This window comes from Struthio camelus, chromosome 1, assembly GCF_040807025.1.
Source record: "Struthio camelus isolate bStrCam1 chromosome 1, bStrCam1.hap1, whole genome shotgun sequence".
NCBI classification, from domain to species: Eukaryota; Metazoa; Chordata; class Aves; order Struthioniformes; family Struthionidae; genus Struthio; species Struthio camelus.
The window spans coordinates 137,752,241-137,773,279 of NC_090942.1; the positions used below are offsets into that span (position 1 = coordinate 137,752,241).

A 21,039-nucleotide genomic window follows, 5' to 3' on the forward strand; every position below is an offset into this window, starting at 1 on the left:
TTGCAACTTGCCTCTTCATTCTTGAAAGCATCAAGAATAGCATTGGCATCTGCAGGAGTAAGGGGGAATTTGAGTCGTGGTCCATAATAGGAGTCTGGAACATCAATACTGTTTTCATATTCTGTTAAGTCTGAGTTTGTCCTCTGAGGGCTGGTGAAAAAGTGAGAATCTGAAACAAGAGGCAAGAAAAACAACAACGTAGTAATCCCACGAGTCCCCCAGAATATGGCAACAGCATGACCAGAACTAGTGAGCATAACTGATGTTTAACTTGCTGCAGTATTACAGTCATTAGTTTATTCCTACCTTGTATGGTGGAACAACTCCAGATCTCCCCAAATTGTTTCATAATACTAAAAACAAAACAAACAAACAAACAAAAAAGCCCCAACAGTCAGTAGCTGTGATCAGGATGTAAAACGTTTTGCACTGAGGTTCAGGAACAATTTACTCTCCTAGACACTGAGTTGTCACAGAGTTTCTTCTCCTTCCCTTGCACAGCAAGGAGATTCAAAAGCCATGGCTGATCAATGACCTTGACCCATTTACAACTCAACATTACACTTTTAATACATGTTTTAAAAATCCACTTTCGTTTTCTCTGCAAGCTGAACACCAGAAGCTCACTGAAGTTTCAAAAAGCCAACAACAAAATCCTATTTCTTCCTAGCGGCTTGCAAAGCACGCCTTTCTGCTGCAACCAGAACAAGCCTCTCTGCTCCATTGGCTGGCTGCCATAAAACCATTGGATGAAATAAAGTGAACACAAGCACAGTGGTGAAAGCAGAGCACAGCGTCTTCTAATTTTCCTAGAGCACGGAGAAAGCAGGAACATTGCTAATTGCTTCAATCCAATATCTGTAATACGCCCTTGAACATATATCTGAGTGAAAGCAGAATTAAGGGTTTCTTCTTGCAGATCGCCTTATCGTCTATTATTCCAAAAGAGAGAACTAGAATCCCAAACGCCAGCGCTCTAGCAGTCGCTGTTATGGGGTTGCTCCTGTGAGGTGACTGTCGTAAACACTTTTTGCTGGGTTGCAGTTAAGTGGTGTGTAACCTTCGTAAGATGCAGCTGGAAATAGAGACGTATTATGTATCGCTGGAGGCATACCTGTGGCTGTGACAGAAAACTGACAGCAGCCGAAACCTGTGCGTGGCCTCATAAATTACGAGATTCATAAAGACCAGCTTGTTTTGTAACTGGAGAAATTTCGTTTTAAAGAAACAAGTAGATAAAAGCTATGCTTTTTATCAGCTCTGGATAAAGAACAATGTTTTTTACTAGCTCTGCTGCGAGCTGATTAGTACATTCAATACACAGCCATGCAAGTGGATTAAGGCATCAAGTAACAGCAAGGTGCTCGGGGTTCACAGTTTCCATCAAGTGCAGTCTGATTTGCAGCCTTTCACCACAGTTACAGCTTTGCCTGGCCAGATGCCAGCTCGTTGCACGAGGACTGAAACTGCTGGTTCCCACACACTGAGCACCCAGTTCCCACATGCCCAGCTGGCTCCCACACACCCAGCATAGCTGGACCGAGCCTCGCCACAGAGCTAGCCATGGGTCTCTGCGCTGCGTCTCTGTCCGTCATCCCGCCCCTCCCGAAGTGGGTTGCTGCAGATCACAGAGCTGCTTCCTCAGACCATCCAAATTGCCCCTTGCTCACATGTGCTGACCCAGAGGCCTCTCTCAGCCCCCTGCACACAGCAGGGCAGGAAAGCAAGGTTCCCCGGTGTAGCAGAGGCATCACCTAACTGTAGGTGTAAAGTGTGCTAGGGAGTTAGAGCTCTTAGCAAAGCAGCGGGAGCTGTGGCACACTCCCTCTCACCACCTGACATTACTCTGCTTCACAGAGTCGCCTTCTTCTTGGCATTGCAAACTAGACACATGCCCAAGTTCACTCTCCCTGCGGACCCCCCTTCCCGCAGGCAGCACGGCTGCCCTTCTCTCCATCCCCTGACAGAGACCCCGCCGTCCTCATTGGTTCTGCTCTTTTTTAGCTGCTTGCCCGGGCTGAGAAACTGAATCTCCTCCCCTCCCCTCCCTTCTCCTTCCCCTCCTTCCCCGTTTTCCACTGCTGGATGCGGAGTCAAGAGCCAGCCGTGGTCATTAAGCCTTGGAGGGCTCTCATACCTCCTCCTCAGCCATTTGGCTAGATTTTAGGGCTATTTCCTGTGCAGGATGACTGTCTCATCTAGGAGCAGGCAGCAACTCATCCAGTAATAGACAGATGTCCTAATGCAGCCGGGAGACTAGTGTGTACTGACCCAGGAGTGCCCCAGCTTGCCACAAGCCCCATGCAGGACGAATCCTGAAGGAACCCCTCATTTCAGTCATCTAAAAGTTACAGTTCTTAGTCTACATTGTCAAGGCCATATAAACATAAGGACGATGACTCTAGAAGTGCCTACTGCAGGCACCTAGCTTAACACAGAGGGAAATACCGTTTTGTGAATCTCTCTCCCCTGACGGCAGAGGGAGCCTCCTCGGTGATGATTTGCTCAGCACGCTGACAGTAGTGGTGTAGTCAGTAGTGTAGTGGTGTAGTAGTTCAGTGTGGTGTAGTACTTCAGTGAGTTAAGCCTTTGCTACCTGCAGCCCCTATATGACTATCCTGCTGTTTACAGGACAACAGCCGTACTCCGTGTTCAAGCAAACACAGAAGTCCAGAATGACACGGAGTGAACTGAGCCACAGAAAGCCCAGGGACCTGATTCTCCCGACCAGACCACCTCACCATGGGAGTTCAAGGCAAGTCCAAGACACCACTACAGAGACATACTCACTGCTGGGTAACAGGAAACCAGTTAATTCCCTGGCTCTGAAATATTCGCTTCCCTTTCTGTCACCACCCATGCGCCTTTGAGGTAGCCAAAGGGAGGTGCTGGCACACAGCCAGTGCCATCTTTAGGACGAATGGACAACAGCAAGCTCCCACAGCATAAATTAGCCTGACCAGAGATCTTGGGATTAAAAGACTGAGTAGGTATGCAGACTTTTTTTTTTTTTTTGAAAGGAAGACAAAAGTGTAGCATGGCAGAGGTTTTAATCCTTACTTCCTACAAATCCTTTGAAAATAACCTTCCGTTACAACCAGAGCAAGAATAATATACACAGCTACGTACTATCCCAGTCATGATTTAAATTGCTCTGACATCTTGAACAGGATGAGAGAATCAGAAAAGCTATGGGGTAAGACAGATAAACAATCACATCAAAAGCACTACTGTGCTAATTAGACAGTGACTGCTTTCCTTTTAAAAAAAAAACATATTTTGAAGGAGCAGATTAAAAAGAGGAAAGCGATGTGATGAGTGGGGGAGATTCAGTGGTTTATAATGGAAGGAAAAATATGGATCGCAAAGTTTTCAGGTAGCTTTCTCATCATCAGACACCGAGTAGGACAGATAATCTGTGCTCTGGTAAGATTATTAGATACTATCTTTTTAGAGAGGGCTTTTGAATCATATGCTATCATGCTAATTTAAGTGAGCACACACAGATGAAAAAAAAGCCAGAGAATTAAAGCTTGTGGGTTTTAGAATATATTTGAGAATAGCAAAGCTAATTTGAAGCCTCTTTGCTTGTTACGTTTACATGCACAATGATGTCTCACATCTTAAGACTGTGATTCAGCAAAAATGGAAGCACTTGCTTAAGAGACTTTCTATTCAGCACTGATTTTGCTTAAATGAAGGCTGCAAGGGTTACTTAGAGGGGCAGACAACCAAGAGCTTAAAGTAGAGAGTACATGCAGCCAGTAGTTGGAAAAGCTTAACCAGAAACCCTGCCACACAAATTCAATTTGCAATTTCTCATTTAACACAATACCTCTAAAAATCTAAGCCAACCCCTTTGGGTACAAGGCCCTGGGCTGCCTCTCCATTAAAAATATACCTTATGGAATCTTTCTATTTCTTTTTGGGTTTAGATATAAGTAACATGGGATATTAGGGAGGGAAAAACAAACCAAGACAAAACCGAAGTCTTTGGGGCAAGATATCAAGCCCAACCATTTTCAGTCCTAATAAGTGTAAGTTTTACACAAGTAACACAACAGGGAGCTTTACTGTAAACCATACACTTTTTCACGTGTTTTAGCCTTCACTATGTCTGCAGCTGTTAATGTTTGTGCCAAGAAAGAGGTCAGCTGCCCAGTGGCAGTGAGGGGCAGCCCACAGCACCCTCCCTCGCTGCCCCGGCACAGGGACAGCCTGTGCATGCAGCAAAGCGCTTTGCACCCAGCCGGTCCCTGTGCCCTGCCAGGGAAGAGTTCTGAGCCCCCCCTGCCACTTTCGTCCCTTCTGACCATAGACACAGTCAATAAAGCTGGACAACTCACATCTACAGTGGGCACTTGTAAAATTCCCTTCTGCTATTTTTATGAAAATAGAGATGAATGTTGTTTTACCCAAATCTCAACTTGGCACTAACATTCTGTTTCCCACTCATGAAGATAAACTGAACAGAGGCATGTAAGAGGAGCAGAGGTTGCGAGTAATGTCTGTTTTTCTTTAAGTTTGCCACTTCCTTCCCAGGAAGGCACACAAATAAAGCAGATTGTTTGCAGAACGCAGTGGCAATGAAGAAAAACAGCAACAAAACGAAGGACTACTGCATCATCTGTCTTGGCTCTGGAGCAAGGCACAAATCTAATTTCCTTTTCTGCAGAGCACCCAAGATCATTAGGCACTCTAAAGTATTTATGAGAGAAAAATTGCAATTTATAATGGTTGTCACTAGAACGCTGAACCATTTAAGGTTTTGACTGTGGTTTCATCCTCCTATCAGTGTCTTATGGAAATTTTAATTGGAGTAACCTGTACCTGGGCCAGATGGAAGAGAAAGGATATTCTCTTACAATTCAGTAAGAGAGGGACAGCCTCCTTTTAACTCAGATGGGGTCAGATCTATTATCAATTTGTTCAGGGAAGTCGGGGTTTGTTTTCTGGAATTAGGAAGCCACTTTCAATCTGCCCTTCTGTTGAACTTGACCTCAAAAGTAAGTTTTGATACTTCGAAAATTAAAGGTTATTCTTTGAACTGAGCTGGTTACTAAACATTTATCACTAGCAGTTTATATTTATTCATTTTAGTCATCCATATATTGATTAGCTTTTGCGTTCCATGGCTCCTATGTTATGTTTGCTCTATTCATACGTTCTTGAGATAAAGATACAATATGCTCCTGTTGTAGAACTTCCTCTGACATGGTCTACTGTGGTTTTTCAGCTTTTCCAGCTTTTCTGACTGACTGCTCCCTAAGCTTTGGACTTTCTCATTCACAGAGGGATCACAGAGAGGGAAACACCAGGCAGATAATAACAAGGAATTTGTTAACCCTGGTGAGGCTGTTCCAGCCAAATCAATATTATTTGCCATTTATTTTTTAAGTGGCAGTAGTACGTGATTAAAATTTAATCCATTGACTTTTTAAAATTAATCTAATATATTCCATAACATTCCATGTTATGTTGCGTACTATAACCTCCCTAAGTGCTAGATTTTATACTTGCAATTGAGAATAGTTTAAAAATTGAGTTCAGCCAGTTTCCTATTGATACCAAGTATTTTGTAGCAAAATCTAGAACAAGTTAAATTTAAAAGTGGTCCAGAACTGCTTCAGAAAAAAGAAAAAAAAAACACAGAAGGAAAGCCACCTCTTGGTTTGCTTCCACGTACCCTACACCAACTAGTCACACACTTTCTAGATAATCATAACTTGCAGTTTAAAAAAAAAAAAAAAAGCATCTTTGGGAAGCCGTGCAAATTGGACTCAGGAAGACTACCGTAACAACAGCTTAGCGGCAGGAACATACAGCATTCCAGTAAGGTCAACAAGTATCCTCACCATCGTAGGTATTGACTCACTGTATAGATATTGAGCAGAGTTAACACTTTCACGACCAAATTCTTATTACAGTATTTGGGAAAGCAAAACTTAGCCACAGCATGTGCCACAGGCTGTAAATATCACATTGAAAATTAACTTTCTCACATTAGGTTTTTCAACAGAATCTCCGTATTACTTTGACTTTTACCTTACCTGCATCAGGACGAGTAAAGTGATCCAGCAAGAATGTAAAAAAGCTGGATAGCTAAGTAAGGAAAAGAAAAAAACAAACACATATTGAGCAGTTCCAATAAGCATTAACATTTTACTTTCTCAGTCAGTTACTATTAATTTCTTATTTGGGGGATCTAAGTCAGCACTGTATCTTCCCATAGCATCAGTCTGCAATAACGACGCAACCTGTGGCCTACCACAAAAATTGCAGCTTACTGTTTTCCTTTTTTACTGTGAGTTAGCAGGCTGACACTATATGAATACATACAAAGTCCCAGGGCTATATCTACCCTATTGACATTTTTGGGTGTAATTCATCTTTCCTACCACGCAAATTTTTTGCCTAGACACCATAAATCACCTAACTCACTTTAGACATTGACACTAGGATGAATGCAATGCCCTAGAAGTTCCTAATATCCTATATTGACTCTAAAGGAAGCCTGGGCTGACTTGCTGAGATACTGATATCTCTGTTGCACATATCTGAGCTCAGTGACACAGTTAAAATCACCCACAGTGCAATGACCTGCACTTCCTGGCTAATAGAACAGAAACTTCTAACCTAGATGTGGCTGTACAGGCAGAATAGTGTCCTGCTGTCTATGCAGTTCATGTGCAAGGCAGGGAAGTGGTCGTACACAGGACACAGCTTTGCAGGGAGAAACACAGCCACATATCCATTCTGTTTATGCAGCTTCAGTGTTCTGGTGCTACTACAGCTGCTTGTATTGGAAGAACTGAAGATACAAACCTGCAGTTGAGCTTGCTCATCAGCATATTCAACTGACTGAAAGATACTCAGAGCACAGCGGCGCCTCATCTCTATCCGGGCCATTGTCAAACGGTACCACCTCTGGATGAGGATAGCGGCTTTAAGAGCTGCCAAAACAGAAAGCAGTGGAGCACACATGGATGCAGTGCAGTCTACAATGAAAACACACATGCTGCCTTTGCAGAATTTTTCAGATAGATGACAAATTCAATCCATTGAGCCCGGTCAGCATTAAGATGGAGCTCTGTAAAACTGAAACTGAAAAAATGTTTCCTAGTAATGAATACATGATGTATCTACTGTTTCTGTCTGCAGGGACAGATCCCGGACCATCTGACTTGTTCAGGCTTATATCATTACAAACCCTTCCCAGTTCGCCGTCCTGAAGATATTATCCATTCAAGAAGGCGACTTCATCTAGCCGGTGGATGGTATGTGGGTTTTGGGAAGGTGAGAAAAGGAGGACGACCAATTTGGTCTACAAAGAAAATGTCCTTCTTCACCAAGCTGCAATAAAAAGGTCCAGCCTTTGCAAACTCTTAACAGTGAGCATACTGTAACAATAGAGTTTGCAGCAGCTTCTTTTAATGGAAGGTTTTTGTCTGCACAGCTATGTCAGAAAGCCAGAAAAACCCTAAACCTTAGGATCAAGTGTTACTGACTGCTGTCAAAGGGCAGAATATACTGCTTAAATAGATATGCCAAAAGGTACACAGCTATCTCTTTGGCTAGTTCGGTGAACAAAGCAAAATTCATCCACAAAAATTCAATGCGACATGTCAGAAGACCATTTTGGACTTTGTGCAGAATACATATCTCACTCCACACCTTAAGAAGTTGTGTCTACCATTGTCCCAGCCTGGTAAACTACTGGAAACCTCACTGAAGGAGGATAACTTAGAGCCATATAGATCGCAGCCTAGGGTAAAAGACTTGCTGTCTACTGGCCCCACTGACGGCACAAATGGGTCTTGGTCTGGGCACTGTCTCGGGGCAGAGCTCCTCACACCCACATCAAGCTGTTAGTCCTGCGCCAACAGCAGCCGCTAGCGAGAGCTGTGCAGGGCAGGAGCTCCAGGAGCTGATGACCGCCGATCTCTCCCCACCGTGCCACAGATGCCCCCTGCTACTCCCAGTAGCCAAATGGCAGCAGTTCTCCGGAGCCAGGGTGTGAAACTTGGGTGGCAGCAGCACTGCCTGCAGCAAGTAGAGAGGAAAGGCAGCCAAGCATGCCCTAGGCGTTAAAGGTGGGAGAGTAGGAAGAGAGGCAATTTTTTTTATCCCAAAGACAGCATTATTCTAAGTAGCACTTATTTCCAGATTTTGCCACTCTCATAAGCTACGTTTAACCTGCTTACTTTTCACAATTAAATTCACAAATACACTTTCCAGGAACCAGAGAAGTGCTCCTAACATTTCAAAACCTTGCACCAACAATAACATAGCCTTTGCTAATCCCCCTTCTGTCTCATGCAGTTAAATATTTAGTACTGGCAATCACAGAGAAGGACAGTGTTCTGCTATACAAAACTAGAACAAAATGCTAGCTACTGCCTTGGAGAGCTAGCAGCTGAAATAACGGCAAATGCAAATTTAGTCATTTGCCTGAATTATAGTCAGATCGTGACTCTGTATTAATGTGCTTCACCCAGCAGAGCATCAGCAGTGGCAGTTAAGAGGTATTAAATGCGTATCAGTGCATAACAGTGAGTGGAGGAGAGAGCAGGGGTATCGGATGGTAGACCTGTCCGAAGGCAGCCACACAGCTAGTGACATATTCTTGCCTGGCAATACAAGATAGAGTAAGGTGGGGGGCTGCTGTCAAGAGATGTCACATTTACTCACTTAAAGTTGAAGGTAACTCAGTTCTTTCTTGACTGGTTCCTGGCACTTTTTCCTTACCTCTTTTTCCCTGTACTCTCAGCAGGACACTAGCAGATAAGTAGACAGGGCCAGAAATGTCAAGCCTTAGCCTCCAGCCCTGCAGCTAACATCTCACGTCAATCAGTTTCCCAGGGGACTCAACCCTGAATAGCTCAGCTCAGCTAACAAAGATGACACGGAAATTCTTTACGCTTCTCCTGACCTTGGAGAAACAAGTCAAAGCAGCTGCAGAGCAACTCCATCGAGAGTACAAGGACCAAAGGAATACATTGATCTTTAGCTCCTGACACTCCCAAGAAGCACAGCTCGTCTTTGACCAGCAACACAGATGACTGGAAGAAGAGATGAAACAAAATTGAGAAGTGCTCCAGAATTCCAAAAGTTTGATAAAATCACCACTGTGCAGCACTGCAACATTATGAACAAGAAAAAAAAAGGAGAAACTAGAAACAACACTAACATCTTAACACTAATACGCTCATATTCTATTACATTTGCTGAAACAAGCAATTATTAAAGCAAAATAAAACAAAAGAAAAAAACAACAACCAATAGTCTATCTGAGGGCTTCAAGTGATTTTTTTTCTTGGGAAATAGCGTAGAAAAGCTCTGCACTAGAGGGACAACAGATTATACCAGTCAATTATTTTAGCTGATCACAAATACTTGGGATTATAAGACCAGGATAAGTGGGACCCCCTGAGTGACAATGATTTTTTCTTAAACTGACAGTAATACAGGTTAAAAAAAACCCTCTGTGGAAAAGTGACTCTATTAATATATGTATAATACTATAGAAGCATTTTTAAGAGAATATTTATTGGTTCCAAAACAGCAATAATACGTTTGTTTATTTTATGATTAACAACATAGCAGTACGGTTACAGTGGTGATGGTTTCTAGTCCACAAGGCCTAACATCAGTTAGGACTCCCATCTTGCAAATATCTCATCCCTCCTAGAAAAAATCCTCCTGTCTGAAGGAAATCTAATCTTGTTATGGCCAAGAACATCCTCCCTACATAAGCTTCCGAGCTGTCTCCTTTATTTTCTCTCCTTTCTGGAATTCCCCCTCACACACACTGAACAGCCTGACACATCACAGCCGGGGTGGCATCAGCTTAGAAGAGTACCCGAGGGGGCAGAGCATAGCCACCAGCACAGAAACCGATTTCCAGTGTCAGAACCGTGAAACTTCCCCGAGTCAACAGCAACGAGTGTTGCTTTCAACCCCTCTGGGTTGTTTAATGGTCTGGTCCTAGGCACGTAACATAGCACAGGCCCACTGAAATCTCATGAGGCAGATACGTTTATCAACAACTATGGGTAACGCTGCAACTCTTAACAGAATCTTTCCTGTCATTTTTTTTAATTGTATACTTATTACAGCACTGTCACTCTCAGTAATAAATCAGACGGCACTTAAATTGTCACACTGTGCTAAAGTGCTTGCGTAAAAGAAAGCGTTACCAGTTGTGGGAGGTCAAGCACCTGTAAAATTCATATCGTTAATGCACCAGAGGGACGTACAGCCTAAGGGTGCAGTTAGAACGACGGTTCTGCATAAAATTATAAGCTAGCTTTGGGGCAGTGACGCCTGGCTCCACACCAGCGTGTAGTGATGGTGCATGCTGTAGACTGAGAGAGTTCAGCACCTCGCGTCCTCTCCGAGCTTTTGCAGCCTCAGCAACGTTCCCAACTGACACGTCTCTGAGGCCTTGCAGGGCACATACACGCACAGCACGCAAAACTGAAGAGGAAGGACCACTTCTCAGTTGTAGGTGGGTCTGGGTCTCCAGAAATTTCCATTCTAGCTCTACTGCTATTATACAGCACCAGTGATGCTGTGGCTGCCAAGAAGTATAGACAGAGCTGAGAAACCAACCTTAAACCAGTCAGCTTCGATCCCCATCACCACGACTAAGTTGTCCTGCTTCTTACGGTCATTGGTTTCCTGGGACTTGTGTTCTGGTTCTTTGGCTCTGTAGCCAGAAACAGGCTTCCCTTACACACATGGTTATTCACTGTAATAGTCTCTCAAGACAACACATAGTGCCTAGTATAATGGCTCCTGACAGATCTGTGAATTTTACTATAACTATAAATCTTGAACAAGACCAGGAAAGGTCTGAACAAACTTCTTTGAGCAAATACTGGTCCCCACATGCCTGTGCAAAGCCCAGATATGTTTATACTGGAGTGTGACGTGTTTAAAAAGCAAGGGGATGATAGCTTAATTTTTAATTGAACTTTCATCTAGGTCCTGCAGAGACTTTCAACTGTCAGCTTCAGTGACCATCAGGGAGAATTTCAGGCCAAGCACTGTGTATGGTAGAAAATTGATTCTGAAAGTCACTGTAGTGGCTCTGTTTTACTACAATTGGTTCATAATCAGGGTCACCCAGCAGGAAGGAAACTGGAGCAGTTTGCCCAGGAACCCAGTGTTGTGAAAGGCCATAGAGGGGGCCCTTCTCAATACATTACCCCATACACTTCAGCACTGACAGAGAGAGAGAGAGCGCGAGAACGCGCATGTGCACTGAAATTCAACTTCTGTCCTGGGTGATCCAAATCTTTTCCCACCCAACCTGCAGATATTACAGGTGCTTTACAGTAGCCTCCTGACCTCAGGAGCTATGCACTCCTTTAAAAAGGAGACAACAGGACTTGGGGGGAAATGTTACCTCTTCCGGTTTTATAGAGAGAACAACCACTGACTGTGAAGACAAAGACAGCACTCACCTCTCTCTGATTTTTTTGCCTCATGGACAAGTACAGAAGTTTTACATCCCATGGCTCCAGTGCAGACGTCCATCAGTTTAGTTGCTCCTGACAGGAAACATTTCTCTCAGCTGGTAGCATTTCCTGTGTTGTTCCTTCAGCCACAAGGAGTGTATCAGCTGTGCTCTTGCTACCAGTCCTAAGAGCAAGAGGAGTGGGAAAGGTGTGTGGGGAGGGGGGAAGAGTGATTGACAACATGGACTCTGAAGTACCTGCAGCTCATTCCAAATTACTTTACAGCGCTCCGACACAAACTGGACCTAATAAATCATACCGGGTTTATTTTTCAGATCTCATCACCATCAACTTGCATTCAAGACAGATGAACTCAGTAATGAATATAGTTTCCTTCCTACATGCTAGCTGAAAGCTAACGTTCATCAGTGATTTCTTAATTGTAAGTACGGCTATTTAAAGCCTTCCTAGCAGGGACAAGAAACTACAGAAGAATGCTACTCTTCATTCTTCTGATTTGAAAATGGGGACTGCAGAATATCAAGGACTCTAAATTACATCAGATATTACTGCTAAACAAAACCAAACCCCAGCCCTCCTCACACTCTGTCCATTTGAAAAGATGCTGTATCATCCTGTCTATCACTTCATCCCTCAGTGTCCTAATGCTGTTGTTTATCAGTTTCTTTACAGAGAGAAGTTTTCTCACACATGCTAGATGAACCAAAATCCCTACCATAGATTCATACACAATAAAAGGGTCACCACCACAAAACGTACAAGGAGAGACAGTGCCATAGCTAAGTGTTTGATAATTAGATTTCACTTTAAGTGAACATCCATCTTTCTCTTGCACTTCTCCTGAAGCGTTCTAAACTAAAGATTTGGTTTCATTAAATAAATGAACACAGTACATTTTGTAATGTGGCCTTTCCCCTGGCATTTGCTCATTTCCTCATCAATTTGTATCATTCGCTAATCTGCAATACCAAGTTCAAATGAATAAAATTCCACTGAGACACAAAACGGGTTAATTTCTAAGTAACAAAAAAGTCATTGATGCTTTAGAGGCTGAGTTCTGTTTTAGCTGAAGACTTCTTACAGGAACACACTGACCCCACTCTCTCCCTCCCCATGAGGACTTGTTACTCTCTAGCATGTCTAACATGTCTAAATTACTGCATTTATTATATTCCTTATCTTTTAATTGAATTTAACACAAAAGAAATTCATTACCATAAAATGCGTGCTTAACGACTATTTTTGCTTTTGTTTTTGTACTAGCAAGCATAACTATAACAGGAAGATAAAAGACAGAAACAAAGAAACAAATGTTTAACTAGCCTATTTTCAAGATCAAAAGTTAGAATGTGTTTATTGGGCTATTTTCAGGGTCCCACAGCACAAGGGTATCCTACACTTGTGTCAGGACTGCCAGCTTCTAAGTTAGTATTTATTTCAGGACAGGATTTTTATTTTTCCCCCACAATGTACTCTGCTCGTCTTTCCTCTAAAGGAGTTAACGCTGAACACCAAACGAGTGCTGTTACATTATTGTGATCAAAACAATGGCTTTGATAACATCTAATAGAGCACTGATATTGCTAATAGCTCAACTTTTCTCTCCAAACAATTGTTATTATCCTGAATACCATCTCCTCACTTGCCTTCCTAGGAGAATCTGGAACCTGCATTAGTCTTTCCCACGCCCACCAGTCACAACTTCATCCTAGCCTTCAGATCATAAATCAAGAGCAAAACAGAACTTACAGTCTAAGCCCTATTTCAGCAAGATCATCCTCACTAAGGTGCAGGTAGGTCTGTGCCCAGTGTCCGGGCAACAACACAGACAAACAGAACCACGGCAGCTCCCAGAACTCCCTCCGAGCCTCGCAAACAGCGGTAGCCGCTGGCCCAAGGAGCAGCGATGTGAACTGTTCTCATACACTACTTTGAACCATTTAAGCTTTTCTCCCAAACATCCTCATTCTTCTCTCCACTTACATATGAATTCTTGGATTTCTAGCACCTCCCTGAGCCAAGAAATAGAAAAGATAAGCGACATAAGAACAGAAATTTTATGGCAATCGTAGGAAACGCCTGAAATATACACACAAAACTTGGAGGAAAACTTGTACAAGTATACCCCATCATGAAATCTCTGTTAAAAAATACAAATCTGGCCATCAGAGAGCTACTCGGGAATAATCTTCATCTTCAGTCCTGAATGTCTGCATCCTAACACAAACATAGCTAACATTCAAACTCCTATCCAGCCTCCTGAAGGCTTCTCAGGTGGTTACAGCCAACTGACACTAGCAGCCAACCTGCATTTCCAGACTTCACAAAGCCACATCTAGCAAAGAGTCCAGCAGGGGCTCCATCCAGGCTGGGCAAACTCACTTATTGCCTTGCTGGCCTGACTAGAGAATCATGAACAACTGGAACAACCCACAGCGGAAAGAGCCAGCACCTCACCCGGTCAGGGACTCTTCACTGCTCCTAACTGAGCACCTGCAAAGGGAGAAGTCCTGTTCCCGCCAGGCACATCAGTCCCAGCCACCTTGTGTGCAGTGCCAAGCACTGCCTTCTTGGGCCAACTGAGAGGAAAACACGAGGCAAAAATGAGGAAGACCCATCATTGGGAAGAGCTTGAAAAATATGTATTTAAAATAGTATATTAATTTACCAAGGTATCAGAAAAGGTTTCAGAGAGAAACAGTAGCTAGTTCCATGAGAATCTGGGACCTAATGCTGTGTTAGCATTCTCGTAATCAGATCACTGATTAACTTTAAGAGAGAACATATGATGTTCATTGAAAAACAGGCAATGACTCAGTATCTACAGGCCATTGACCAGTCCCATTTCCAGAAACTGCTGTATTTCTCTCAGTTCAGCAAAAAGACAATTTTGTGATGGATAGGCACTGAATACATAGCCCATCTGCTGAAGCAAAATAAAGTGTCGTTCCAACTATGCCAAGAGACATGCATCAAGCTAAGCAGGAGTGGCGCATGCTGTTCTTTTTCTGGATAGGAGTCACTGAAGCGTAACCTGCCACAGGTTTTCAGAAACTTAGGTCTTGGGACCTGGGCTGTCAAGAGCCTGGCTTACAGAGATGATGAACAAGCACCATTTGATCTGGATTTAATAGGTGCTGCCCAAAATCAATCATGCCTTCAGTTTATCAGTCACATAAAGACTGGGCTGCCTCAGGAATAAAAGGAAATCTTGTAAAGATTTATAGCTGACTTTTAATGAAATCAGGCTGCAGGTCCTTTGGGCACAGAGCCATCCTTTCAAGCATAGCATATTTTTTAAAAATTAGAGGATATGTGCTACTGGCAGAAAAGCGTAAGCTAGGTCAAGCCTGAGGAGATGGAGGCCATACAAAAGAGAGCCACTAAGCTTTAGCTTCTCATTCTCTCCTTATTCCATTTGTTTCTTACCTTTGATAAACACAGAATGAGAGGTTCCTCCCTTTATTTTTGTCTGGATGGAATTTCCACAGCTATGCTACTTGCCCTGCAAGGTGTTTCAACAGCTACCTCCAGCAACGCGCCTTCTTTCCCTTCTAGCCCCTTTCTCAACTGTACTTGTGATCAGGTAGTCATGATGTCCTCCCACAGCATGTGTCAGAACATACGCATGGTTGGAGTGGTTGTGAGATGGGGACAGTTTTCTCCATAAAGATAGGATAGATCAATGGATGGATCCTTCTAAAGCCAGAGGCTTTGCTTTGATGTCTTCTTGCTATTAATTTTTTAATTTTCTGTGACTCATAGTCTTGGAATCGCTTTCTTTGGACATGAGGACTGCAGAGAACGGAGAAACAGATGCTATAACATGGGTTTATGATGGATTCTCTTCAGTGCATTGCTGAGGGAATCAAGCAGGAGAGAGAGCAAAATATGCTGGAGAGGAGAACCCAGGCATTAGAACACACTAGCCAGGGGAGTATAGGTAGAGAGACAACTCTTCAAAATAGCCTTGCTGACAGAGATGGGATTGTCAAGGTTGGGAACCTAGAGACGAGTTAAAGACATTCACCAGCTAAAAGATACACTTTGCAGAAAGTGGGTTGTTGCATCCATCACAGTCGGCTAAGGGAGTGAAAGACACCCTGGTTATGGAACACAAGAGCTCTAATTTTGACAGTGATGCTGAATTTGGTCTACCATGGGCCTGATACAGGAACACCAAGCACAGGCAAAGCAGTATGTGTTCAGGTCTCTGTTAGTTTATCTATGGGACAAAGTGACATTTCTATTAAGTGACTTTCAGTGATTATACATAGGAAGGAAAGAAAGGAGAAAGTCTTTTTGTCTCAATATATTCATCAAAATATGACAAGTAACAGACAGACAATTTCTTTAGTCAGCTCAGAAAAAGAAAGTTAAGCTCAATACAGAACCGATGCAATCATTTCTAGGAATGGCTGTGTTGATAGATCTCAGTGTTTGAGCCAGCAATCAATCGCGAAAGGATGTAGTAAGATATCGGAAAGCCAGTAAAGCCTTACGGAAAGAGACTAGGATGAAAACAGACCAGCTCATTAAGGCAGACTCCTATTCCTGATCCCAAAAATCCAATGCAAAAATTAATATAAGCAAGAGCTGCAAAGATGTGAACACGCAGAGATTGTGCAAACAATCAGCGAGTTCAGGAACTGCATGGAAACTCAAAGAAAGTCTGTGGGAAAATGATAGGAGAAAGTCAGTTTGTGTTATTTACATGTTAACAAAGGATACATTTACACAAAACATTTGCATTTTTTGTGTAGAAAATAAATAAATAAAGCAAACATCCTCATTTTTTTGTGCAGAAAGACTTTGACTGGGGAGAAAGTGTACAAGTATGCAAATAGGGTGCAGCTCACCTGGAAGTATAAACAAAGCCATCAGATCACTTTTCAGAAACATGAAATGCCTCTAGAGAGAGAATCCTTTAGGAACCAAGAAGAAGACTCAAAATTCTGAAGATCAACATTAGTTCTAGTAAACTGGACCCAGCTGGAGCGGAAGGGTCAACAACAGTTGGACCTCAGCATTTGGAGGAAAAGGGAATTATGAATTTCCCACCATCCTGCAGTTATTGAGTAGACTCTTAATGACATCCCGTTTAATTCTCCTTTTTTGCAGGGAGGAAGTGGCTAAAAAGCAGGGCTCTAGAATGAACTAAACACGCGTTGAAATCTGAGCCAATTTAAAAACGAAATTCATACCTCAGTTGAAGTTTATAATGGTTTTAATAAAGTTTAAGTATCATAATAAGTTTCAAGTTTATCATTACAAAACCAGCTTTTTACTACAAATATACATATATATATATACATATACATACATACATATATATATATACACACACACACACACACATATATATATGAAATACAGTAATCTCAAAACTATTTGACCTCATCGGTATTCAGAAGTTCTATATAACTGATTCAGTCCAGGTCAGACATTACAGCATGAAGCACACTGATTTTTATCAAGGCAAAATCATCAGTTGCACCACATACATCAGTCATTCACTTCACAGACTTAGGAGGCAGGCAATTTGCTCTTTACAAGTGAGCTAGGAAAAAACTATACCCCACCCAAATAAATTACCTGTTATTTTTTTTTATGCTTCAGCAGTGCAGAGATTTTCCCATAAGAGCATCTTTAGAAGATTTTTTTTTAAGATAAAGCAGTCCTTTCCTGAAACCAGAACTGCACAATGAGGGGTGCAGATCTGTAGAACAGGTGCCCTAATTCTCTCTGGGGCTCTGGAGCTCATGAACTGCAATACAGTTGCTCTCCACGTACTTATATAGCTTCCTGAGAGGAAATGTCTTGATCCTTGCTTTTCGAAAGCAGTCAGTGGAAAATGCCATTTTCATCGTCCAGCCTGATGTGAAAGCTCATGACTGCAGCTCTACAGCTGCACTGCCTGCATGCGGATACAGAGCTGTTTTGTCAACATGCTTCCTGAATCTCAGGCAGAGAAAGGGATGGGCTGAAGTTATCTGCTTCACATCTGAAGTCACATGATCTTTCAAGAGGAATGGCCTCTCTGCTGCGATGAGACAATGATTTGCATTTTAGTAGATCTAGTCTGCAAGCAAAAAAACATAGGGACTGTTCAGGTATGTGGATATCTGATATGAGTGGCACGGCTAGGAAACCGGGGAAAGAGTAGCAGCTGATTTGACCTGTAGGCATTTTATCTATACATTAGTGATGTTAATGTTCTCTATAACACTCATATCCAGGTAAGTATGAAGTACCCTGATGTTATGTTCAGAAGCACTGCATAACACCTATACATTTCATTTCTTCATGTGCATGCACATATTCTCCCCATAAATGTGGGGATTTAGTGAGCTCAGTCCATGGTTTGGCCCATCTGTTGCCTGTGTGACTACCGGAAAGGGATCAGGGACGTGCATGTCTGACACATCTCCTCACTCTGCTGGTCATGGACTCTCCGTCCCTTCACAGGCGCTTGGGGAAAGGCAAAACCGTCAAGCCCAAGGCGCTTTGTTATTGCCTGATGCGAGCCTGATGGCCCCAGAAGAATCTGCCACTTCTTGCATGGGGCAATATATTGATAGCACGGTAACACTGGACTTTTGAAAACATGCAATACCAAACAACTCAAAAATATTAAGTGTCAGTACAAGCATGGTATTCCAATACCACCAATATAGTCCTGGGCCCAGATCTGAGCATCAGTCATCCCATTCCTCCACGCTGACCTCCCATCTGTCCTTACACCCTCCTCATCCAGCTGGGGAGGGGCTGCTTGCTTCTCCTCTGCGCAAAGTAATGGGATAGAGCACAGCAGCCACGTTCATGGAGTCACTGGAGGGGCCTGGGGGTCCAAAGGGGGCTATGGGCCATAAGGCGTGCTGTGGTGGGCAGGAAGCTCTATGTGGATGGAACATGAGATAAGGATCACAATGTCCCCTTGCACTGCACCCTCTCCACATGATGGAGTTCCCCAAGGACAGGTCCTGTTCCCTCAGGAACTCAGACTGGACAGGAAACAAAAGATTTATGAGGAGAGAGAGAAAGAGAGCAAGATCCCCACTCTGTGGCCTCAAAGGTCTAATAGTACTGTAACATGTATTTTCAGGACACTTTTGCTATCAGTCTGCTGACAGATCTATCACGGCCGCTAGCAGGATGTTCTTGTGAAGGCACTCAGACAGAGTCATTGGATCATCTTATGGGACAGACAGACAAGTTCCCCTACTGTGACAGAATGGACACATTTTTTAATGTGTAAATGTATTTTAAAGTGCCAAGCCACCAAAGCAGAACGCCCTGTGCGAATGTACTGGTTTGACTGACTGAGCTAGCCCTCTGAGGTTCTGAAATCCCAGACACGTTTTTAAGGCTATTTCTCTTCTGTGAAAATAGGTAGTAAATGAAATACATACTAGGGATGATAATTCTGCATGACCCAGAAGAGGTTTGATGTTTGTTTTTCTGGCAGGATGCACTTTCCCTGATCAGAGTTACAGTATCTAATCATTTATTTTGGCACTGTACTGCCAAAATGCACGCAAGCAAAACTGCATCATAACCTCTCCCCGCTACACTCTGGGGATATATGCTATTTATAAAACATTTACTGTAACTGACAAATTCATCTATATTGCCATTTACCAGGATTTCTGCATAATGAGATGCTATAAGGTTTGTTCCAACTGCCAAGAAGTCCATCAGAATTACTTACTCCAAGATCAATGGGAGAGGGATCAAACCCTTAGCTGTTTGATTCTGTAGGACACAAATCCCCGCTACAGGTTTTCTCCTGTTATTCATAAAAGTTGTGCATCCTCTGTCTCACTGGTCTAATGTGACCAAGCAGTCTGATAGAGTCAGTCTCGCTGCACTGAGCCACCTCTCCAGTTACGGATGGAGATCACAATAACATGCAACTTGAGGAAACACAAATAAACCTGCTTTCCAAATTAACCTTTCCTGTCCAAGTCCAAGGACATCGGCTGTACCTAACAAAACCATCCTCCTGCCTACATAGGGCAAAGAAAACGCAGCAGTCCCACCAACGAGGCCACACACACTACATGCTTTTGCCCAGCAGTCATGCATCACATGCACACTTAAGAAGCTGAGAAGAATTTCAGCAAGCACCAACAGCTGCAACAGACAGCAGGAAACACAGATCTGACAAGATGTTGTTCAGCAGTCTAGCACCACAAAAACAAACAAACAGTTACGTTGCTAGTGCAGACACTGGGATATCCCTTTCTAAGCAGTCCTTCTTGAAATAATACCACATATTCTGCTTGGAATACTTTGGAAACATTAAACTCCTAAACGAGCCTCCGTGCTGGCATTCCACATACATAATTGAAATTCTGCTTCAGGCTTATTTCTCAGAAGCACCCACTGCAAAGTGATGTAACTGCTATTTTTCAAAAAGACTGAAAAGGATCATAGTCAAAACGAATACGTTCCTTCTGAGCTCTGACCACGGTTCCTTTCCTCTTGGCCTATCTAAGTCCAGGAAAGTATTTTTGTATGATCCAACGATGTATTTTAAAGTACTAGCCAGGGGCCAAATTCCTGACTGAGACACCTAAATACGCAGTCACAAACAGAAGGAACAAAAAGAATAAAAGAGAGAAGGAGAGAAATAAATGGCTAGAACAACTTTATCCATTATTGGGTTTTTTTTTCATATTAAACTTGGTCAGTGAGACATCAGAAATATGTTCTCACAAATCTGATGGAGAAGGTTAACTTTGATGAGCAGGAAAATAAATTTCTCCTCTCAAGTAGATAATTCTGAGTGAGAAGATGATAAATAAAAGGCGTCAAAATTAGCATCCTTGGCAAAGAGAACACAAAATCAGAAATGTGGGCCAAAAAGGCAGCTGCAGGGTCTTGAAACTGCTGAAGGCCAAGAAGCTCAGCCAGGACGCTAGGAAAGCATTGAGGTACCTTCTGTAAAAATGAAAACAAATCAAAATTCCCCAGAAAAGTTCCCAAATTATCAACTGATTGCAGATTACTGTGAAAAGCAGTGCCTAATGGCATAATCTGCACTACTCCCCTTCCCTCCCAAGTCAGCCTCAGCCTCCACTTGGAGCCTATAGAGATGGTAGCTATCTACAGTATTAATGGTCAGTATCTAAAAGGAATTTTGTCTATTTTTTTAAAAGATTGGTAACTGCCAGCCAGTAAGTATAGCCCTCACATACACGGTGGGAGAAGGTCAGAAAAGTCCAAGAAAATAATTTTCTTCACTTCTATTTTCATCTTACCCCTATGAAAATGCTGCTAATGACAAAACAGTGCTAACTTTTCTATCTTGCAATAGTCAGCTGCTTCAGCAAAATGCAAATAATTTCAAGAGTCAAGACAACAGTTACCCCGGTTTACTTGTAGGCATCATATAGTTCTGAAAATTACCATACTTTTATATTCCAAATAATAGTTTCTCATCGCAACTTTTAATCACAGTCCTGTAAACACCTGTACCGAGGCCTTAACTTTTACTTCTGGAGTACATCTCCTTTGGGATGCGAGGACTTGGTATGGTGAGCACTGA

The 21,039-nt window shown here is 42.7% G+C and overlaps 1 protein-coding gene across 3 annotated transcripts in view; it reads right to left on the bottom strand.

The window, feature by feature from the left end:
- Nucleotides 1-21,039, bottom strand: part of PPEF1 (protein phosphatase with EF-hand domain 1) — a 41,873-nt gene that overhangs the window by 18,994 nt on the left and 1,840 nt on the right. The window contains exons 1-5 of one of the 3 annotated variants that reach the window (XM_009669235.2): nt 17,082-17,450; nt 11,472-11,649; nt 6,826-6,953; nt 6,051-6,102; nt 12-169 (exon numbers count right to left, since the gene is read on the bottom strand). In XM_009669235.2, the coding sequence (XP_009667530.1) occupies nt 12-169; nt 6,051-6,102; nt 6,826-6,953; nt 11,472-11,544 (411 nt within the window). In that variant the 5' untranslated portion in view covers nt 11,545-11,649; nt 17,082-17,450. Of the gene's footprint in view, nt 1-11; nt 170-6,050; nt 6,103-6,825; nt 6,954-11,471; nt 11,650-17,081; nt 17,451-21,039 lie in introns of those variants that run through there. The other 2 variants (XM_068918615.1, XM_009669234.2) reach the window with 2 other exon arrangements.